Source organism: Dipteris shenzhenensis, chromosome 5 (genome assembly GCF_047967505.1).
Source record: "Dipteris shenzhenensis isolate YYH24624 ecotype China chromosome 5, Dip_SZ_1.0, whole genome shotgun sequence".
In the NCBI taxonomy this organism is placed as follows: domain Eukaryota; kingdom Viridiplantae; phylum Streptophyta; class Polypodiopsida; order Gleicheniales; family Dipteridaceae; genus Dipteris; species Dipteris shenzhenensis.
In genome coordinates, this window is record NC_141600.1 from 37,923,035 (window position 1) to 37,947,336 (window position 24,302).

The 24,302-nt window shown below is 48.2% G+C and overlaps 1 protein-coding gene across 1 annotated transcript in view; it reads right to left on the reverse strand.

The window, feature by feature from the left end:
• ATGRIP (Golgi-localized GRIP domain-containing protein) overlaps positions 1-24,302 on the reverse strand; it is a 157,093-nt gene that overhangs the window by 29,307 nt on the left and 103,484 nt on the right. The window contains exons 18-19 of the mRNA XM_087374604.1: positions 20,279-20,376; positions 19,985-20,104 (exon numbers count right to left, since the gene is read on the reverse strand). Of these exons, the coding sequence (XP_087230730.1) occupies positions 19,985-20,104; positions 20,279-20,376 (218 nt within the window). The remainder of the gene's footprint in view (positions 1-19,984; positions 20,105-20,278; positions 20,377-24,302) is intronic.

The window sequence follows — 24,302 nt, forward strand, 5'->3', positions numbered from 1 at the left end:
GAGGTGCAGCATCACCTCTGGCTGTGAACATCAGTCCTCTAAAGCCCTCTTTCTCCGCCTTCATGAATCATACAGTGTAGATCTGAGGAGATACATCTGTGCGAACATTTGTGACAGCAATGGATCTTGAGCAAAAAGCTCAAAAGTTGAAACAAGCTTTGCAAAAGAGCCTAACAAATAGTGCATCAACTAAAAGGGACAAAAGTAGGAGAAGAAGTCTGATGGGAATATTTCCGTCGAGGGAAATACCTTTTTTCAGTCACTTGAGCTTGATGGAATTTTGATTTAAGCCTCTATGGTGTGTTTTTCAAACTGAAAGCATTTGAGGTCACCATAAGCTTTACTGAAGCTGTTCCGTTTATTTTAATTGGTCATAAGGCAACTGAAGCCTTGCAGTGAAGTACTTCCCACAAGCCTCGCCATTTAAAGGCATTCTTTTTCTCCTCTTGAGATCCACAAGCACCTTGCATTAACGGCTTGTGAAGACACGCATTGTTTGTGTATTTTCTTCATCATCAAGAACTAGCCTCTTACAATTGCACACCTTGGTTCATAGATTGGTTGACCCTCAGAGAAGGGCAATACACATTGCCAGGTGTATTACGTGGGCCCTGTTTTTCCTACTCGATCCTCGTCATCAACAACTACCCTCGTGTAATCATCTCATACCTAGTTATCCTCTCACACTGAGAGAAGGGCTTATGATAGCTAGGAATCCTCTCACACTGAGAGAAGAGCACCAGCAACTTGGAGGTAGTTTTGGGTTCAAGGGGGAGACATCATCATCATTCTGATCAGCGGTAAGGACTTAAGCCTTATTTCTATTTTGTATGTAGTCCACTTTGTGCTTGAATTAGAAAATATCAATCATCTGCTTAGGTGTGATCACTTCCATCTGATTGATTTGTTCTATTAAAGCACACACCGCACTCACGAAGTCTGTCTGATACGTAGTTAAGACATGATTAGTCATACCAATGAATATCCCTCCAGAAGGTGCTAGGTTCGATGGAACCAAGTATAGCATCTGGGAATTCAACTATAGCAAGCTATAGGTTGGATGGAACCAACTATAGTGTCTGGAAATTCAAGCTTGAGAATATTCTCAAAGCGTGAAGTTACAGAGTATAAATGATGGGATTGAAAAACGTCCAAGAGAGAATTATGGGAGTTATGATGAGAAGAGCCAACAAGCTCATAATCTAATAAATCTGAGCATCAAGGACAACATAATCCCTGTTGTCAGAAACTTGAAAACATCAGCAGACAACATTGACAACCTATGAAGATCCTAGTACGCAAAAAGCCTTAAGTCATTAAGAGATAGTTGAGCACGCTTAGAATGTGAGAGTGTGAAAATGTGAATGACCATTTGAATCACCTCAGACTTGATAGATCACTAGCAATGCTTGGTGAGAAGATGCATGATCCACAGGTAGTTGATCTTCTTGTCAACGGTCATCCAGACTCGTGGGACAAATTTTGTCACCACACTCTCTTACAAAGAGCACCCTCCCACTTTAACTTAGCTACACGGATAGCTCACCAATGAGGATACCAAAAGGCAGAGCAAGAAGTTAGGTAACCAGAATGATACGGCCTTTGTGGCTTTAAATAACAGTCAAAATCAGAAACCCCAGGTCAGCCCTCAATCAAAATAGAAATTTAATTCTCAGTGTCAACATAATGAAAAAGATCATCATGAATAGAATCACATGAAGAAGAAAGAACCTTGCTTTTACTATGGGAAGCCTGGTTACTTTGCTTCTGAATGTTGGAAGAGACTATTTAATATGGCTATAAGCGTACATAAACCTCATGGTAAAGGCATTGTGAATGTAAGCATGCATCAAACTAGTAATTTTGAGAAAGCTTCAGCTAATATCAAAACCAAGTGAGTCTAGCCAAGCTGATGAGTCGTGGATTATTTAATCTGGAGCCTCCAGCCACTTACTCTGCGCACGAGTGGTTCTCTCACTTAGATAATAGTGATAGAGATCATGTAGAACTAGGAGACTCCAGAGTTTACTAATCAAGGGTGCCGGTAATTTACCAATATGAATGCTAAATAGGGACATACATAACATTTTATATGTTCCAAGTCTAAAGAAATCCTCTTATCTGTTATTGTCATTACTAAACAGAAGAAGAAGATGGAATTTGATAAAAGGGAATGTCTCATTCGAGACAAGCCTGATGATTTCAAAATCATAGCCAGGGGAATTAAGGGAGAGGTCTTCATAAACTGACATCAATTAAATAGGAAAATTAAATAGGAAAGAAGTTTAAAAGGTTTGGCCACCTAAATATACAAAGCCTAGTGCTCATGAACAGGAAAGCTTTTGTGAATGGCTTGCCTGATCTTTGTCAAGAGGAGATGAGTTGCAAAGAATGTATCATGGGAGAGCACAGCCATGAGAAAAGTGTCCAAAGAAGAAAAAAGGTATCTTTGAGCTGATACATTCCCACCTATGCTGTCCTCTGAATGTCAAGTTAGTGGAGGTAAAGTTTACTTCCTGACATTCATAGATGATTATTCTAGAAGACATGGGTCTAATTCTGAAGGGGACGTATGAAACCCTTAAGTACATTAACAATTTAACAGGCAACGGTGATATTGATAGTAGCCCTTGCCACTCATTATGGATGTCCTGTTTATTAGATGGACGTTAAAACTGCTTTTCCAAATGGTGACTTGCAAGAGGCGGTCTATATGGACCAGCCACAGGGATTAGGGTTAAAGGCAAAGGAGAAGAACTAAGGTTACAGTTGGAATCTTTGATAGCCTAAACATCCTTGCTGCTTCCTGCGCTCCTCCACTCCTCTACTCAACGACGCCGCTCAGCTCTCTGCTCATCCCACTAAAGTCCCATTCAACGGACGGATTTCCATCTTTGTGTCCCCTCAGCTTCTCCCCTCCGCGAGCTCTCTACTCAACCCCTCCACGCGGCCCACTACAACCTCCTTTCCATTCACCCCCTTCTCTATCCTCTCCGCTCAGCCCCTTCTCCTCTCTTCTGCTTGCCAATGTCCATCTGTTGTCCGCTGTCATCACTCATCAGCTGCTCGTCAATGTCACCAATCTATTGTTCATCATCATCATCCATTCATTTATGTTCATCGTCAGTAATCATCTACTGCCCAGACCAACCTTGACGTTAGCAAGACTCCATTCTATTTCTTGACATTGATCTATGTGAAATCTCCGCAAATAGGCGAGCCCAATCACTCATATGGAAAATCTTTAATGGATACAGGCAGGATACATGACTTGATTGTCTATAATGGGCATCCTGCATGGAGTTGGTTCGAATGTAGTTGACTACCTCATGGGATCCCCTACCTTTTCTTCTAATATCACAGACTTCTCCATACCAAACAAAGAAAAGAGCACTAAACCACATAAAGATAGAAGACATTGATGCAGTCCTCAATTTTTCCCTTTGGGCCCTGAAGCAGAAAGAAATTGTCTGACTTAGCCCATTATCATTTTGCCCCATCTCCAGTTTTGTTCGCTGCCCCCTTTATTTCTCTCTCCTCTCACCTCTTCTCTCCCAAGCATTACAATATATGTTCCACATCATGCGATTTTGCTACTTTGTGTTCTTTTTAACTCTTTGCAATGAATATTAAGCAGATGCAAAGGCTCCATTAAACTAATCACTTTGGGTAATGTGAAAAGGGATTCCTCTTGTTTGAAGCTATAGTAGCAAAAGGTACAGTAGGATCGGCTTCTATTATGATAGAAAAGGGTAGAAGGTGAGAAAGCCCATTTCCCTTTCAAGCACAAGAAGGAACATGTCAATTAAACGTGTGACCAACTAGCAGACAAAGGGTTAAGTCAACAAGTAACTCAATGATTACGGTCTTTGTAGAATCATAATTTGAGAACCTCTGTATGCTTCAGTAATACCATGTCCATCCTTAACTTCATATGACGGTTTGATAAGACTTCAATACCTAATGATATATGCTTCAGCAATAGCATGTTCATCCTTAACTTCATATGATGGTTTGATAAGACTTAGATCCCTAATGCCATTACTCAAATGGACCAAAGTTCCACGAAGTCAACTTGAATGTTTTAAAGTCTATAGAGTCCATGACAATCCTCCACAAGCTTCCCCCTACCCTACCCCTGCTCTCTCCATGCGCTACCCCTACGCTACCCCCTGCTCTCTCCCTGTGCTACCCCTACACTACCCCCTCCGCTAACCCCTCCGTACCCCCTCGCTACCTCTGCTACCCCCCCCACTACCTCTGCTACCCCCCCCCCCCACCCCCTCCACTACCCCCCCGCTACCCCCTCCACTACCTACCCCCCCCGCTACCCCCTCCCACCCCCATGCTACCTCGCTACCCCCTGCTACCCTTCTCGCTACCCCCCCCCCCGCTACCTCGCTACCCCCCCGCTACCCCTCTCTACCCCCCCGCTACCTCGCTACCCCCCCACTACCCCTCTCGCTACCCCCCCCCCGCTACCCCTCTCTACCCCCCGCTACTCCCTTCGCTAACCCCCCCGCTACCCCTCTCTACCCCCCGCTACCCCCTCCGCTAATCCCCCCGCTACCCCCTCTGTACCCCCTCGCTACCCCCCCTCCCCCCCCCCCCCACGTTTTTTTTTAAGGGGGGAAAAAAAAAGCAGCTTCGACCTCCTGCAGTCCCTTCTTTGCCCCCATAATGAAGGGAACATGGGGATGAGGACTGGAGACTAGGCGGGAGACCCCTCAATCCAAATCTGCATACGCGTGGAGATGGGGAAGGGGAACGGTGACAAGGCGAAAACACAAAAGCAACTCAATCTGGAGGACTTCAACAAACGCAGCAACCGGAGCGGTTTGACAGTGGACAGCACCGCGGCCCAGAAGAAAGGGGCCTACCCAAAGCCCATGCCACTCACCACATCCTCGACCTCTATGGTTACCACCACTATTTCACCACCATCATCTGCCTCATCATCTACGCCACCTCTCTCCTCCCGCTCTCCTGCATCATCATCACAAGTCTCCTCTCCAGTAGCCTCACCACTGGCCCCATCAGCCATGGCTCCATAGTACTTTCCCCTCGTATCACCTCTACCTCTCAGTCAGCCACCCTTCATCACCTCGTCCGACCACCTCGTCCGACCTCGCTACTCCTACATATCACTCCCCTGCCCAGATCATACTGTCCCCACCCTTAGTACAACCTCAACAACCCACCTTCATTCCAACCCCTCTCAAGATCCAGTTCCCACCTGGACCAGGACATCTTAGGCCCCCACCAGATGCTTCGGACTCCCTATTGGCTGAGATACACAGCATCCGGGCCCGTCAGGCAGAGCTGACACATTACACCCAGGAGCAAGCCCGATACACCTAGGAGCAGGCCCGCATTATACACGAGTAGGGCACCCTTATCCAAGGACTCAGACACGACATCACACAGCTTCGAGAGGAGCTCAGGACCCTCAGAGCAACGCCTCGAAGGACCCCAGTCACAGAGATGGAGGCACAGATAGCCACGATACAGTCGGCTATAGCAGAGACGACTAGATGGATGGATGTGGCAAAACGGGAGCCCGCAAAGGCAACCGTTTCAGCCGCCATATAGGAGCAGCAGCAGAGGGCTTCGAAGGCCCTCAACATCCGGATACGAGGGATCACGCGAGATAGCACCAGCACCACTACGACACCCATGGAGGAGGTGATTACCTTTGTGACCACCACCATAGGGGTCCCCGACCATGGCATAGAGGGAGCATGGCATGTTGGGAGAGATCCCAACCGAGAGCAGCCCCTAGTCATTCGCTTCAGAAATTCACATGCTCGACTAGCGACACTCCGACGCCGAGCCTCTCTACGAGAACATCCCACCCTATCCATGGACGAGGACTTGACACCACTACAGATTGAGGAGCGACGAGTTCTTATGTAGCAGCGGAATGTTGTCCGCAAGGAGGGAAAATGGGCCGTGGTCCGAGATGGTAGGTTGTTGACCGGCACCCGTCGGGCTCCCACTCATACCCCCTAGGGGGGACGGGGCCTATGAGACTCAGGTTTCTGAGACCCTAGACTGCACCATTTGGAACTGTAATGGCACCTTATGGTCATACCCAGGGAACTTCTCGGAGTCTTATACAGGACGAGACATAGTCTTTTACACAGAGACACACCAGAGCCCAGAGCGTCCACTACCAATAGTCAGTGGCTACACATGGGAGTCACCATTGAGAGGAAGGACGCACACTCCCGATTCATGTGGATCCGGATCCAACGCACATACACCCGTGACCTTTTCATAGCAATATGCTACTTCCCACCAGACACATCCCACTTCGCCAGAGTGGCACGAGAAGAGGGTGAGACATCGCCATATGCACCCTTACATCAGGATATCCCAGACCTTTCAGCCCACGGGGAATTTCTCCTTGTTGGGGACTTCAACGCCAGGACGAGTACGTGACAGGCACCACTCTTGGACTTCCGAGACGACTCTATCATGCTGCTAAACATGGACCTAGATGGAGCAGGTATGACTAGGACCTCATCGGACCGATACGGGCCTGTTACACCATATGGACACGTGCTCCTTGATTTGGGCAGGATGCATGATGTCATCATCTACAACGGGCTCAACCTATCGCCCTCCTCAGGTGGTTTTACTTGCTTCCCACACAAGGGGGGTACTAGTGTAGTAGATTACATCATGGGATCCCCTACCTTCACTTCATGTATCACCGACCTCACCGTAGCACCACTCCCTCCAGGAGCTGATCACACATACCTATTCTTCACTATCGCCACCCCACGCTTAGCCACACCACACACACCACATAGGAAGCACGACACCTACCACGACATACACTTTGATCACAGCCTCTCACCAGCCTACTCTGGACGCCTAAACAGACTCCTAACCTACATCGATCACATACCATTCATAGAGGACCGTGCTGCCTTGATTAGTTGCACACTCCACGAGGCTGCCCTCCAAATCTTTCCCCACACCACACGGTCCACTAAACCACCACCTCTTGGTTCTGTACCCTGCAACAATTGGTACGATGCAGAGTGCAAGGCTTATCGCTGACAGCTCCGACTTGAAACCAGATGTCACCTCCCAAACACACCAGACACGGTACGCAAGTACCGACGTCTCGTATGTTGGAAAAAGCAAGCTTTTCTTCGTCAAAATGATGAGCTGCTGCTGCACATCTTGTACAGCATTTTTGGCAGAGATTCCTTGAGCGTAGGTCCCCATCACCCCTCACCGACAGGAGAGTTTGGCCCACGTATGCACACCATCTATATGATGTCCCACACCAGCCCACTCCAGACCTCATACACACACCTCGTCCCACCACTTGCACATTGTTCACCAGAGGGGGAGTCAAGGACGTGACATTGAAACTGCACAATGGCCGAGCTAAGGATCACAAGGGGCTATGCACTGAGTTTATCGCACATGGGATCGACACGTTAGCCCCGATCCTAGTAAAGCTATTCAATGACGTTGTTTGCCTTGGCTTCCCCTGCACTTGGACACTCAACACCATCACCCCCATCCACAAGGTAGGGGATCCCATGGACCCGAGTAACTACAGGACTATCATGATTGGACATGTGATGTCCAAGATCTATGTAGCTGTATTGGATGCATCGGTCAGCCTATTCGCAGAGATGAGAGGACTCAGAGCAGAGGGTTAGGCCGGTTTCAGGCGAGACCATGGGACTATGGATCACATACTCACACTCAGGAGTGTCATTGAGGAGGCCAGATCATGGAAGGAGAGGGTATACTGTTGCTTTGTGGATTCCCGCAAAGCCTTTGACACAGTACCTCGAGCTCGTCTTATGCCTACAGACACTGGGATTTGATCAGGAGATCATCTAGGCAGTCATGGCGCTGTATGAGAGAGTCTCAGGCCGAGTTCGTACAGGCGCAGGTTGGACAGATGAGATCCTGAGGACCATAGGGGTCAAACACAGTTGTCCCGTATCACCGACCCTGTTTGGCCTCTACATCGATGAGCTTGAGACTTTCATGGGGACGTTCGGAGGGACCAGTTGCTCTCTTGCCGGGATCATCATCAGGATTCTTCTTTATGCAGATGACGTGGCACTCTTGTTGTCCACACCCGAGGTGCTCCAACGACACCTGAATGCACTGTAGGCTTTTTGTTTATCCCATGATTTGGAGGTGGCAAGACCAAGGTCATGATCTTTAACACCTCTCGAACAAACATGCAATGGAAGCGGTTTACTTTTACTTTGGGTGGGTCACCAATTGAGATTGTATCCTCATACACTTACTTGGGGGTCATCTTCTACGGCCTGATCTTCACGATGAGACCAGCGATGCAGACCAGACTGAGCAGGGGATACGCCTCACTGGCTCAGCTAGAGAGACAGTGCTTTCACTCCCTCTTCCGGGACCCTCGGACCAAGGCTCTTCTCCTTCACCTAGCCAAGGAAGGCGTCCCGTATTGCTGGCACAAGAGACTCTCCCCTACTCTCTCTCTCTCCCTACTATCTGGATTGGAGTTCCTTGGAGCTAATCTGGAGCTGGATCGAAGTCGTTTGAAGCTGGTTTGAGCTCTCTCGTCCATCACGTCCGTCGCTCATCGCTCATCGCTGCTCACGACTTGCTCGCCCATCACGTCCGTCACTGCTCTGTTGTGCTAGTCCGTCGCTCACCATCACCTCCTCTGCCGATCTGGCACTCATCGTTAGCAGCGCTTGCGCAAAGCCACACTCCACCAATAGCTCCACCAATAGCAGGCTGAAGGCCGACCTTCGGCCCTTGGACACTTGCGCTACGCACGTGGTCACGAGTAGCCTCTAGGCTCCCAAGCCCATTCGAAGGGCTCTCAGGCCCCCCGCTACCCCCGCTCAGCCCTCCACTACCCTCCACTACCCTCGCTCAGCCCTCCGCTACCCCCCGCTTAGCCCCCTCGCTACCCTCTGCTAACCCCCCCCCCCCCCCCCGGCTCAGCCCTCCACTACCCCTCCGCCACCCTCGCTCAACCCCCCCGCTAAGCCCCCGCTACCCTCTGCTACCCCCCCCCTCAGCCCTCCGCTACCCCCCCCGCTACCCCCCGCTCAGCCCTCCCTGGGCGCTGCTGCAGCTAACCGCACCCCCCCCCCTTTCGCTCCCCGCTACCCCTTCACTCAGCCACTACCCACCTCCCTCCCTCCCTCCTCCCCTTTTTTTTTTTTTTTGGGTCTCTTTTCTGTGGGGGAAGGGAACCACAACCACCTTTTTTTTTAAATAATAATAAAAAATCCTCGCCATCTTAGCCTCTCCTCCTTCTCCACCTCTTAGCTGCCTCTCCACTTCAGGCTTCCGCACTACCTCTCCACCACCTCGCACTGGACGTGCCTCCCATTATGGGGGGGGGGGAACTGGTGCTCCCGCTCTCGGCTGAACATTAACACTAAGATTTGCACCCGCACCCCAAGAGAATGGAGGACAAAGCCAAGAAAGACGAAAATAACAACAACAAAAAAAAGCAAACGACACAACTGAATTTGGAGGATGTGAACACACGTTACAACCGAAGTGGACAACCGAAGTGGACTCGGGGTAAACAGCAAGGCAAAGTTAGGACCCGCCTCAGCTTCTTCAGCATCTATCTCTACCTCAACCTCAGCCTCAACTCCTGCTACAATGTCAGTTTCGTTTTCAGAACCAACCTCAGCTCCCTCTATCTCTATCTCTACTTCGACTTCAAGCCCAGCTCTAGTTCTAGTCTCAGCTCCATCTACATCTACGATCAGTGACATACTCATGCCCATGGCGCCGGTTGTTGTTCCCTTTCCCTCTTCTCCTGTTACAGCTCTCACACAGCTTATGACACCTACTTCCGAGGTGTCATACACTGTGCCGCATTACGCTTCACTCTCCCCTCTCCCTCTCAGTCAGCCCATCCTCCCACACCCCGTTGGAACAGCCTCACCCATTCCACTGTCATCTCCGTTCCTCACTCAGCCACCGTCCAGTTTTCGGACTCAGTCCCACTCTTTCATGCCACAATCACCATAGTTTCAGCATGAACATGGGTGGACTGACACACCAGAGGCCCGTGAGACCCTACTCACGGAGATACATAATTTTCGTGAGCGTGAGATGGAGCTGGCTCGCTTCGCACAGGAGCAAGTCCGCTTCAACCACGAGCAGAGCCGCATCATACAGGAGCAGGCTAGGGCCATTTCGGAGCACGCAGGTCTTATTCAGGGACTTAGACAAGATATCATGCAGCTCCGACAGGAGGTCACAGCCATACACACTGTCCCAGGGAGTACCTCGGCGGTCGAGGCACAGATTGCGAGCATGCAATCTGCTATTGAGGAGACTTCTAGATGGGTTAACGTGGCCAAACGCGAACCCGCAAGGGTCACCGTTTCGGCTACCCTCATCGAGCAGCAACAGAGAGCCAATAAGGCTCTCAACATCAGAGTACGTGGGATCCCACGCACTGAGGCTACACCAATGGTAGATGCGACTGCGTTCGTGACCGCTACCCTGGGTGTGGCTGAGCACAGGATAGAGAGGGCATGGCGGGTGGGGAGAGATCCCAACCGAGAGCAACCCCTGATCATACGATTTCATGACACTCAGGCACGACTTTCGGCTCTACGACGCAGGTCAGTCCTTCGAGATCAGCCAGCGATCTCTATGGATGAGGACCTCACACCTCTACAGGTTGAGGAGAGGCGCTCTTTGCTGCAGCAGCGGGATCATGCCCGAAAGGAGGGGAAGTGAGCAGTGGTACGAGAGACGACTTCTTACAGGCCCCCGTAGGACACCTGCCCCCTCCCCTACATAGGGAAGCGGGGCCTATGAGACTCAGATATCCGAGACCCCGTCCTGCACCATTTGGCACTGTAATGGTACCTTATGGTCAGAACTAGGGAACTTCTCGGAATCCTATACAGGCCATGACATAGTCTTCTATACAGAGACACATCAGAGTCCAGAGCACCCTCTCCCAATAGTCAACGGATATACATGGGAGTCTGCCTACAGAGATGAGACGAGGGGTACAAGAGGAGTTCGAGGTTCAGGTGGAGTTGCAGTCCTTTTCAGATCCACACTTCAAGGTACCACTTCTTGATTTCAGAGCTGATTCCACTCTTCTGGCAGCTGCTGACCTTGAAGAGGCAGGTATACTACAGGTTTCGGCTGACAGGCGAGGTCCACTCTCATCCTATGGGCAGGCCCTATTAGACCTGGGCAGAATACATGATCTCATTATCTATAATGGTCTTGACAGATGGCCCGCTTCAGGTGGTTTCACATCCTTTCCACATGGGGGGGGCTCCAGTGTTGTTGATTACATCATGGGATCCCCTGTCTTCACATCTCGCATTACTGACTTCACTGTAGCACCTCTCCTCCTAGGGGCTGATCACACATACCTTTTCTTTCGCATCTCCACCTCCCTTCGCACATCACCTTCCACCCGACTCAGTGCTTACTCCACCTACCACGATATATGCTTTGATCAGGATCACTCACCTTCTTACTCTGGCCGTCTGTACATACTTCTCCCTTATATTGACTTCATACCCCTTTTAGAGGATCGTGCTGCCCTTGTCACCTGCTCACTACACGAGACTGCCATTCACGCCTTTCCCCACACCACCCGCTCCACCCGCCCACCACCCCCTGGAACCGTACCCTGTAATAGTTGGTACGATGATGAGTGTAAGGCCTTACGCCGTCAACTCAAATTCGAAACCAAAAACAGTCTTTCGAGCGCACCAGATACGCTACGTGAATACCGTAGACTGGTAGGAAGGAAGAAACTAGACTTCGTTCGTCAAAACGAGGAGGAGCTATTGAACATTTTGTTTAGTAACAACTCTAAGGACTTCTGGCGGAGATTTCTTCTAGGACGGTCCCCTCCGCCACTCACTGACACCTAGATCTGGTTTGATTATGCACGCACACTTTATGACATCCCAAATCAGCCAGTCCCTAGCCTCTCACACATGCCTTGTCCCACATCCTGCACCCTCTTCACTAGAGGAGGGGTAAACGATGCATGTAATGAAACTTCATAATGGCCGAGCGAAGGATCATGGGGGATTATGCACTGAGTTCATTGCATATGGGATTAACCTCCTAGCCCCGATCTTAGCAAAGCTTTTTAATCAAGCGGTTTGTTTGGGATTTCCACACACTTGGACCATTAACACTATCTCACCCATCCAAAGGCAGGGGATCCCAAGAGCCCGGAGAACTACAGGACCATTATGATTGGACATGTCATGTCCAAGATTTATGCATCAGTACTTGACTCTGAGGTTAGCAGACTTGCAGAGTGCCGAGGACTCACAGCAGCAGGACATGCCGGATTCCGGCGTGATCATGGAACCATGGACCACATTCTGACGCTCAGATGTATCATCGAGGAGGCGAGATCACGGAAGCAAAGGGTTTATTGTTGCTTTGTGGATTTTCGCCAAGGCATTTGACACGGTCACGAGAGCCCGCCTCATATGATGCCTACAGGACTTGGGTTATGACCAGGAGAACATTTGGGCTGTCATGGCACTTTACGAGAGAGTTTCTGGCAAGGTTCGGGTAGGATACGGGTGGACAGATGAGATCATGAGTACCATCGGGGTCAAACAAGGGTGTCCTTTGTCGCCTACCTTGTTTGGCCTCTACATTGACGAGCTTGACACAGTGATGCAGACACAGGGGGGTGTAGGTTGCTCTCTTGCGGGCATGCTAATCCAAATTTTGCTCTATGCAGATGACGTGGCTCTCTTGTCTTCCTCAGCAGAGGGGCTTCATAGACACCTAGACGCACTACAGTCCTTTTGTGAGTCTCATGTTTGAAGGTCAACCTGGGTAAAACCAAGGTCATGATCTTCAATACATCTCGAGCCATCATGCGTCAGAAGCAGTTCACATTTGCAGGGTCATTTGTTGAGATTGTTTCATCATACACTTATCTTGGGGTTATCTTCTCCGGACCGAGCTTCACTATGAGACCCGCGATGCAGGCACGCTTGAGTAGAGGATATGCCTCATTGGCCAGGCTAGAGAGGCAGTGCTTCCGCTCACACTTTCAGGATCCACGCACCAAGGGGTTGCTTTTTGACTCCTTGGCTCGCCCAGTGGGGATGCACGGCAGTCCTTGTTGGGGGCCAGACTTGTCGGATACAGAGTGGGCCCGTGTGGAGTGGCTTCAGGTTCTCATGCTATCACGGATGATTCGTGGTAAGTCATCCGTTCCTCACCAGATCATTCAAGCTGAGTTTGGGTCACCCCCTTTACAGCTAGATGCTGCATTTCAGGTCATCACATATCTGTTCCGAGTAAGGGAATATGGGGATTATACCTCAGGGCGTAGCAGGCTACCATGGATAGCTTTATCCTCTTCTATGGCACTTGCAGCAGGAGGAGATCAGAGGTGCTGGTATGCACGTACAGAGAGATGGTTTGAGCGACTGGGGCTCCACATGGATAGACTACCTCCCTTCCAGTATAGCATGGATGCTTCGTTCTCTCCCCTCTTATCACACGAGTGAGGATCTACTACAGCTACACACTTTTCGTACCTGGTTGGAACCGAGTGAACTCCCAGTGAAGCTTAGCTTCTACCGAGATCACTTCTTACATATCACAGCGGAGGGTTTCATTGACCCACCAGGATACACACAGATTCACCTACCCCACTCGATGAGGATCTCTCTTGGGCAGTTCCAGATCTCTTCACACAGACTTCGCATTGAGAGCGGCAAAGCAGAGCGACTACCCGACGGGGGTCACAGTAGCCCTGGTTAGACGTAGAGCTACAACCAAGAGACGTGCCAAGACCGCACCTCTGAGTGGCCGATAGCACTCTATTGTCGACTTCATGCCTCCACTGCCTCATCCATCCTGATATCTTGTTGTTGCTGGGGATGATGATGATATTGATGATGATGCTGAGATTGATACATAGTCGACCACCGACATGACTATGTTGTACTTAGGACTTAGTACTGCCATTCTGCATTTTTGGCATTTTGCATTTTGCATTGGTATGGACGCTCGTTTAGTAGCTCCACTACCACAGCTCGTTGTATCAGGATTTTCACAGTCTCATAGACCCATCGGTCTTCCGAAGACTTTAATAAACTTTCTTTCTTTCTTTCTTTCTTTCTTTCTTTCTTTCTCTTCGACTCCTTGGTTTGACCAGCCGGTATGTATGGTAGCCCTTGTTCGGGGCCTGACATGTCAGAGATAGAGTGGACACGGGTGGAGCGCTTGCAGATCCTCATGTTCTCACGGATGATCCAGGGGAAACCGTCTGTAGCACATCACATCATTCACGCCGAGTTTGGTGCTTCTCCACTCCAGCTAGATGCAACCTTTCAGACCATCACATATCTACACCGGGTTAGATCATATGGGGACTGCACATGAAGGAGACAGAGGTTGCCATGGTTGGCTCTCGATTCCTCCATGAGGTTGGCAGCAAAGGGAGACGAGCGATGCTGGTATGCACGGACTCATAGATGGTTTGTGAGACTAGGGTTCCACATCGATAGAATACCTCCTTTTCAATACAGTTTAGATGCCCCTTCGGTAGTCCCACCCACCATCCCGATTGGGCCACATACCAACCAGGTCATTCGAGAGGATCTCCTGCAGCTACACACCTTTAGGACCTGGTTGGAGCCGAGGGAGCTTCCAGTGAAGCTGAGTTTCTACAGAGATTACTGTCTTCGCATTTCGGACGAGAGATTCATCACACCACCGGGGTACACTGAGCTTCATATGCCTCACTCACTACGGATCTCCATCGGACAGTTTCAGATATCATCACACCGCCTCTGCATAGAGAGCAGCAGAGCAGAGGGGATTCCTAGGGAGCATCGCTTATGCATATTGTGCGACTGTCATGAGGTTGAGTCGGAGGAGCATTTTATTTTCAGGTGCCCAGTGTACTACGACATCCGAGGTCGCTACCACTGCCTCTTCAGAGACGGCTCCGGGCTCCTTTCCAGATTCCTCGCCTACCCAAATCAGAGATGCCTCGCGGCCTTCATTCACGAGGGAGTCCGACATAGAAAGTACTTACTCAGGCGACGGGGCTTGGCCACATCATTAGACACCTCTCAGAGCAGGATCACAGAGTTCTTCCCATCGAGTGACATTGATCATCCAGTCTCTAGCCGCTGACGTGACAGAGACCCCAACCCCCGATGATCGCAGCATGACACACGAAACATCGAGGGGACACATAGATCACTTTGGGGGACCTCCCGTCATTGTTTAGCCCCGGGATACGTCCCACGGGAGTCACGGTGGCTTTGGTCTTGCGTCGAGCCTCGTCCAAGAGGCCGAGACGCACGGCACCCCTTGACGGGCACCAACGTCCCATCACCCGCTATGCACCAACCAAGGGGACATGACATATGGAGGATTCCACTCCGCTCCAGTCCTTTTCTTTTCATTGTTACATCCAGATGTATATGATTATGTATGATCAAACTTAGGATTCAGCACAGGTGATGATGCTCGTTTTGGTAGCTCCACCCTTATTGTGATTTGTATCAGGTTTTCTTTCAGTCTCATAGACCCATCGGTCTTCCAAAGACTCTAATAAAATTTCTTTCTTTCTTTCTCGTCACCAAAGATTGCGAACAAACAACCCCATGATCATGTATAGGACGGTGTGGCCGTCACAGCAATCAAAGAATTGCCTCAAGCAAGTTCCGAAGGATGACTTATGATCTCCAAAGACCCTCACAACAGGGCTTCAATGCACAATGAGCCACCTACACCATAGTCAACAGCTCCCGTTACCATCCCCTCAAATGCAAGCTCTCAGTCCCAACCAATCTTTCTTCTGCACGCAAGTTACACCAAGACTTCAACAAGGCACATGAAATACAAATGGCACAGGGAAACTCCAGGAAGTATGTACAGAAAGAAGGGGCCATAGTTGCACGAAACGCCCGTTTCGTGGGCAGAAACGAAAACGACGAAACGGAAACGATGTTTCGTCAAGAAACGCCGTTTCGTAAACCCTCCTTTTGCCCTAAACCCTAAAAACGCGATTTCGGGCCGTCTCTCTTCATCTTTCGTCGCCTCCCGCCCGTTCCACTCCTCTTGTGCATCCTTGCTGCTCTCTCCACCTTCTCTAAGCTCTCTGAGCTCTCCATCCCTCCATCCTTTGCTCTTGGACCTCCATCCTTCTCTCTCCATCCTCTTCATCCTTTGCTCCATCTTCTCCATCCTGCAAGCTGCAGCTTGGCAGCCTACTCTCCAGACTCCATCCCTCCATCCTTCTTCTCTCCATCCTCTCTTTAATCTTACCTTCTACCTCTCCATCCTCCTCCTCTCCATCCTCCTTCACTTCTACCTCTGATCCTCCAGGCTCCTTCCGCCTCTCCATCCTCTTTTACCTCTATCTCTCCATCCTCCTTCTACGGTCTACCTCCCATCCTTTCTCACTTGTGACCTCTCCATCCTCCTTCTCACCTCTCCATCCTCCTCAATGCCGAGAGATGCTTATTGGGTCCATGTCTCCCTCCTGGATAGTTATAAAGGAGGCGGTGGCTCCAAGAAGTGGAGATGCAACTATTGCCGCATAAGCAAAACGGGGTCTGCCACACGAGTGAAAGACCATCTAGCAGGTGTTCCCAGCACGGATGTAGGACCTTGTGAGTTCGTGCCTACTCCAATGAAAGGTGGCCTAACAGAATGGAACAATTGTGTGTCAATGGGTGCCATGTTAGAATATGAGTTCCCTAAGATTGTGTGGACACCCTGTGCCTCACATTGCCTTGATCTTTTGATCGAGGACCTAGGGAAGATACCTTGGATTGATGCCATCTTCTCCACAGCCCGCAGTATCGTGAAGTTTGTCACGAAGAGACCCAAAGTCCTCAGCATCTATCGGGCTTACAGTGACCTTGAGCTATTGAAACCTCCAGCCACAAGATTTGCTTACATGTTCATAGTGGTGGAGAGGCTTGTGCAAGTGCGCCAGGGCTTGTTGCGCACGGTTGTGTCTCGGGAGTAAGGAGATTGGGATGATAGAGGCCAAGCAAAGTCTCTCAAACTTTTTTGCATGATCATGGATGAGTCTTGGTGGAATCAGGCGGAGGCATTAATCAAATCGATTAATCCTATCTACAAGGTGCTTCGCATCACGGACATGGAGGGAAGCACATTAGGGCTCTTGTACGAGTTTATGGACAAGATTGGAGAGGCCCTCAACAGAAACACTTCCCTATCGCCTGATAAGTAAGACTTTTTACTTTTGTAATATGTATAATTATTGCAGTTACTAAATGGCAATTTGTTATCATGAAGCCTGGAATTTTCATATATATATTATGTATGTACTATTATCTATAGTCTATGAATTTTGCATGCATAATGCATTCTAATTTCTTGTGGCATGATTTAGGGTTGAGTCCATCCGTGCTATATGGAATAAGTGGTGGAATTGGTTCCATCGTCCAATCCATGCGGTGGCACATGTATTGCATCCGCTCTGGCGCAGTCAAGAGCAATATGAGAATGACGAGTTGGAGGAGGGGATGCAACAGTATCTACAAAATTGGACGGGTGGTGACTTGGAGATGCAACGAAGAATGAGGATGAGCTTCTATTGTTCCGCAATCACAGCCTCTCCTTTGGTCGACCTACGGCTAGGCTCCGAGAGACACAGTTGCAACCTGTCTCCTGGTGGGAGAAATATGGCAACTGTACTCCTACTTTGGTAAGAGTCTAAGAGACAAGTTCCAACGCCACTAGTTAGAGCTTAGTCGTTAAGTAATTTGAAGTTTTATCTACTACCAATATGTTTAAAGTTATCAAGTTCCTGATACTTATCTCGACTTAATTGGCTTATGGCAGAAACGCCTTGCTATACGTGTTCTCTCATAGGACTACAGTTCCGGTCCTTGTGAGAGGAATTGGAGCACTTGGGCCCTCTTTCACACAAAGAAGAGGAACAGATTGAGCACGGCTCAATTGGAGCGGTTGGTGTTTTGTCATTGCAACCTCCGTCTCCTTGAGTTCACCGCCGGCTGCCCCGAACCTCGCCAAGTGAATGTAGACAAGGTGGACGTGGAGAAGATGAAGGCCATACCAGATATCCCACAGGAGGAGTTGGACATATACACCATGTTGTATGAGGAGCTCTCAGCACCAGCACACCACACACGATCATACACTCAACCATCTGGAGATGGTGCTAGTACTTCAGTTGCACCCGATGGTCCTCATCCTGATGTTGATGATTCTTCTTCAGACAATGACACAGATGCCTGAAGCTTATCTGAGGACGCAGAGGATGACGATGACGAGGAGTCCATGGATGATGCAAATGATCAGTAGTCCTGCTGCTTTTTTTTATATCATCCATGGGTGCTTTTATTTTGAGTCTTGCATGACTCATGAGTCATGAGTCATGATCATGAAATTTGTGGATCATGAATCATGATCATCTATGGAGTCTGGACATTGGATACTTTCAAGTTTCAAGTTTCAACTTGTGTGCTAAGTTTAAACTTTAAAGTACTTCAAACTTCTAAATTTCAGATTCTTGTAATGCCAAACTTGTTAGTCATGACTCATGATACATGTTGATTTCAGATTATTGAAGCATCATTCAAGAATTTAGAATCATAGAGGCATGAATGATGCATTGATGCTTGAAGGCTGAAGCTTCAGCCTTCAAGTATAGATAATTGTAATTTGTATCATGTATGATTTGCACTCTATTGATAATTATATTATGTATAAAAAATAAATTTTTATACATAAATTGTATTATATTGCCGTTTCTTCCGTTTCCGTTTCGGCTGGTAACTATGGAAGGGGCAACGGTCACCTCAAGAATGGAAGCTTAGTATTCCCTGCTTGAGACAGCCTGGAATCTTGTGCGACATGTTTTCCACATAAAAAAGAATTGCTATATTTCTACATTGAACTATAGTTTTATAAGACACGCTTGGCAAAACAACTGTCTCTAGCACTGGAATTGGGATCCCTATCGATATTGTGCAAGATTTGATCATCTAATCTGAACAGAAGCAAAAGAATCCCTTGAATGGCATCCTAAGGGTACAGTCACGAATTGCGAACACTACACTTTCGGAATCAAGCAAATGTGTCTTGCTCATAAAGGTATTCAGCAGGCCTCAACTTTGTGGCTGGATCATCCTGTTTGTTTACTTGGAAAGAATCCATTTCTCAAACTCCAGGGTGCATCCAATCTTGATGGGATTCTCCTTTCCGTCTTTCAAGGAAAAATCAAGAAGACACTAAAAGCTCTAGAGTAAGGAAAAGTTGAGAAGCAAAGCGAAAGAATAGAGAAAGGTGTTAAGCAAGAGAGAGGAAATTGGAGGAAAGCAAGAAGAAACGTCACAAAGAAAAGTAAGGTAAGGGCAAGCAGAAAGAAAAGAGGACGCTAGTGCAACATTCAGATGATCAGCCTTCAGCAGAAAACCTCATCTCTGTTCAAAGTTCTGTTTAAACCACGCTCATCCTAGTGGACAGGCCATGCTTTCTCACAGACTGTCGCCTAAGCATGACTACAGGGTCAAGCCACGAATTTGACAAATTGAACCAGCTACCCACCCTTGCGTAGACCTTTTAACGTTCTTTGATCCCCCCCCCCCCCCCCCCCCCAAAAAAAAAACCATACATAGTTCTCAAACTTTCAAAAAGAAATAATAAACAAGAGAAGTATGGGCTGAGAAAGGAAAGTGGTCCATCTACAGCGAACGTTTCCAAATGCTGATGACCTCTTGGAAATATTCCAATACATTTGCTATGTCAGAAAATGACCTCAAAAAAAAATCTGCATATGATATATGCTTTCATGAATAAATACTAGTGCAGTGTACTGCTATTTCATACAAAGATTCATGCTAATAAGATGGAGAAGGGAAAACCTGCTTCAAGCTTCGTTAATGATATGAATTTTAACATAAATTATTAAATAGGAAGCAAAAGCTGGTGACCACAACATCACCTTTGGTTTATCAACAATAAATTTCTGTATCTCCCTGATCTCATCCAACAAACGAGTAATTTCTTGGTCCTTAGACTCCACCAAATTATTGGCCATATCCCGAAACGCTTCATGTTCTTCCTGAACACTTCCAATAATACTATCACCAAGCATATATAAAGGGTAAAGGGCACAAGAGAACCCCAAAAGCAAAATTTGCAAGATGATACAATACAACTTAAATGCAGACAATGTCTTCTCCTTGAATGGGCAACTACTCGTTCATGATCCAAGAATACACCAAAACAAAATCACCTTGAGACGGGCATAACTATCCTTGAGTAATGCGATCTCCTTGTTTAGATGTTCATTAGATATATCTTTAACATTCCCTCTGAGACTGTTATACTTCTCTGCAATACAAATCAACATGTTAGTATGCCCACATAGAGGCACATGACAAGTAGAAAACAAAGCCAAAAAATGTTGTTACTAAAGATTCTAAACCCATATCTTCGTTAGAAGCCCAGCAGGAATGAGGCATGCCATAAGCTACATGAATAAGAACTCATCAGCCTGGACAAATTTCTTGCCATGCTCAAATCTCGAAATATGGTTAAAATCATAAGCCCAAAGAATTTTCAAAGGTTGGACAGCGTAGAGAGGACAAAGAAAGAGAGAAAGAAAGTTTATTAAAGTCTTCGGAAGACCGATGGGTCTATGAGACTGAAAATCCTGATACAACAAGCTGTGGTAGTGGAGCTACTAAATGAGTGTCCATACCAATGCAAAATGCAAAAATGCAGAATGGCAGTACTAAGTCCTAAGTACAACATAGTCATGTCGATGGTTGACTACATATCTATCTCAGCATCGTCATCAATATCATCATCATCATCATCGGCAGCAGCAAGATATCAGGATGGATGAGGCAGTGGAGGCATGAAGTCGGTAATAGAGTGTTGTCGGTCACTCAAAGGTACGGTCCTGGCACGTCTCCGGGTCGTAGCTCTGCGTCTGACCAGGGCTACTGTGACCACCGTCGGTCGGGCTCTGACTCTAAACAAGGAGGGGATGTCCCCAAGTATGATTTGTGTGTCGACCCTCTGTCTGAGCTGTCGGGTAACACGCTCCAGGTCACGGTCATGTCGAGGCCTCGTCTCATGGGGGTCCATGTGATCTAGCTGAAAGGACTCTATGATAGAGCTCTGAGAGGGATCAGCCGAGAAAGAAGTCTGCTCATGTCTCCGTGCTCGGAGTATCCTCTCACGGTGTCTAAGTGCCTCATGAATAAAACCTGCCAAACACCGCTAGTCTGGGTAGGAGAGGAAACACGCCAAAATCCCATAACTATCCTGAAGAGGCACTGGAAACGCCCTCGGATCTCATAGTACACATGACATCAGAAGATGAAATGCTCCTCTGTCTCAACCTCCTGCATGTCACACAGTGTGCATATGCGCCTCTCCCTAGGTAGTCGCTCTGCTCGACCGCTCTCGATGCGAAGTCTGTGTCAAGAGATCCGGAACTGCCTAAGAGAGATCCTCAGTGAGTGGGGTAGGTGAATCTACGTGTATCCTCGTGGGTCAATGAAACCCTCCGCTCTGATATGTAAGAAGTGATCTCTATAGAAGCTAAGCTTCACTAGGAGTTCACTCAGGCCCAACCAGGTCCAAAATGTGTGTAGCTGTAGTAGATCCTCACGGATAACCTGGTTGACCTCGTGTGATAAGAGGGTAGAAAACGGAGCATCCATGCTATACTGGAAGAGGGAAGTCTATCCATGTGCAGCCCCCATCGCTCAAACCATCACTCTGTACATGCATACCAACACCTCTGGTCTCCTCCTGTTGCAAGTGTCATAGAAGAGGATAGAACTATCCATGGTAGCCTCCTATGCCCCGAGGTATAATCCCCATATTCCTTAACTCGGTACAGATACGTGATGACCTGAAATGCAGCATCTAGCTGTAAAGGGGGTGACCCAAACTCAGCCTGAATGATCTCGTGAGGTACGGATGACTTACCACGAATCATCCGTGATAACATGAGAACCTGTAGCTGCTCCACACGGGCCCACTCTGTATCTGACAAGTCTCACCCCCAACAAGGGCTGCTGTACATCCCCGCCGAGCGAACCAAGGAGTCAAAAAGCAACCCCTTGGTGCGTGGATCTTGAAAGTGTGAGCAGAAGCACTACCTCTCTAGCCTGGCCAATGAAGCATACCCTCTACTCAACCGTGCCTGCATCGCGGGTCTCATAGTGAAGTTGGGTCCGGAGAAGATAACCCCAAGATAAGTGTATGATGAAACTATCTCAACAGCTCCTGACGCATGATGGCTCGAGATGTATTGAAGATCATGACCTTGGTTTTACCCAAGTTGACCTTCAAATCATGAGACTCACAAAAGGACTGTAGTGCGTCTAGGTGTCTTTGAAGCCCCTCTGCTAAGGAAGACAAGAGAGCCACGTCATCTGCGTAGGGCAAAATCTGGATCAGCGTGCCCGCAAGAGAGCAACCTACACCCCCCTGTCTCTGCATCACTATCTCAAGCTCATCAATGTAGAGGCCAAACAAGGTAGACCACAAAGGACATCCTTGTTTGACCCCGATGGTACTCATGATCTCATCTGTCCACACGGATCCTGCCCGAACTCTGCCTGAAACTCTCTCGTAAACTGCCATGACAGCCCAAATGATCTCCTGGTCATAACCCAAGTCCTGTAGGCGCCGTATGAGGCGGGCTCTTGCAACCGTGTCAAAGCAACAATAAACCCTCTGCATCCGTGACCTCGCCTCCTTAATGATACATCTGAGCGTGAGAATGTGGTCCATGGTTCCATGATCACGCCGGAATCCGGCCTGTCTTGCTGCTCGAAGTCCTTGACACGCTACAAGTCTGCTAACCTCGAAGTTAAGGACTGATGCATAAATCTTGGACATGACATGTCCAATCATAATGGTCATGTAGTTCTCCGGGCTCATGGGATCCCCTGCCTTGTGGATGGGTGAGATTGTGTTAATGGTCCAAGTGTGTGGAAATCCCAAATAAATAGCTTCATTAAAAAGCTTTGCTAAGATCGGGGCTAGGAGGTTAATCCCATATGCAATAAACCCAGTGCATAGCCCCTCATGATCCTTCGCTCGGCCATTATGAAGTTTCATTACAGCATCCTTTACCCCTCCTAGTGAAGAGGGTGCAGGATGCGGGCCGAAGCATATGTGAGAGGTCAGGGACTGGCTGATTTGGGATGTCATAAAGTGTGCATGCATAATCAAACCAAATCTGAGTGTCAGTGAGTGGCGGAGGGGACCGTCCTTCTAGAAATCTCCGCCAGAAGTCCTTAGAGTTGTTACTAAACAAAATGGTCAGTAGCTCCTCCTCGTTTCGATGAACGAAATCTAGATTCTTCCTCCGTATCAATCCACGGTATTCGCAAAGTGTATCTGGTGCGCTCGAAAGACTGTTTTTGGTTTCGAATCTGAGTTGATGGCGTAAAGCCTTACACTCATCATCGTATCAACTATTACAAAGTACAGTTCCAAGGGGTGGTGGGCGGGTGGAGCGGGTGGTGTGGGGGAAAGCGTGAATGGCAGCCTCGTGTAGTGAGCAGGTGATAAGGGCAGCACGATCCTTTAAAGGGGTATGAAGTTAATATAAGTGAGATGTATGTACAGACCGCCAGAGTAAGAAGGTGAGTGATCCCGATCAAAGCGTATATCGTGAGAGGGAAGGAAACAGGAAGAAGAGCAAAGGGGGGAAGAGAGTGTGAGAGAGAGAGACTCAAATGTGCGGGTGTGAAGTGATGAGCCACACCACAAACTCATTAGTTTTATTAGGATTAGGTTTTACCCTATGACTGTCTTAAGACAGTCATAGATGTCTTATCTTTAATAAAGGGGTGGCAATGTGCCTTTACCCCAACAACCTCCCACCTAAAGGCCAATGTGCCTAAAGGGGAGAAAAGAATAAAAATTACAGCAATATACAGTTACTGTATACAAGACCATAAAATAAGAATGGTCTTATCCTAATCCCATGATGTGGCGGCAATGTGCAAACCGCTCTGTAGGCAAGCTCTTAGTGAGCAAATCTGCAGGATTATCATCAGTATGCACCTTCACAAGCTCAAGTCGCTTGTCTTCCAGTACCTCCCTGATGAAATGATATTTCACATCTATGTGCTTGGTCTTCTCATGAAAGACCGGATTCTTTGCCAACATGATAGCACTCTGACTATCACAATGCAAAACTGGCATGTCTCCTGTAATGCCCAAGTCTCCCACTAGCCGAGTAAGCCATATTGCTTCCTTGCAAGCCTCAGTGGCTGCAACAT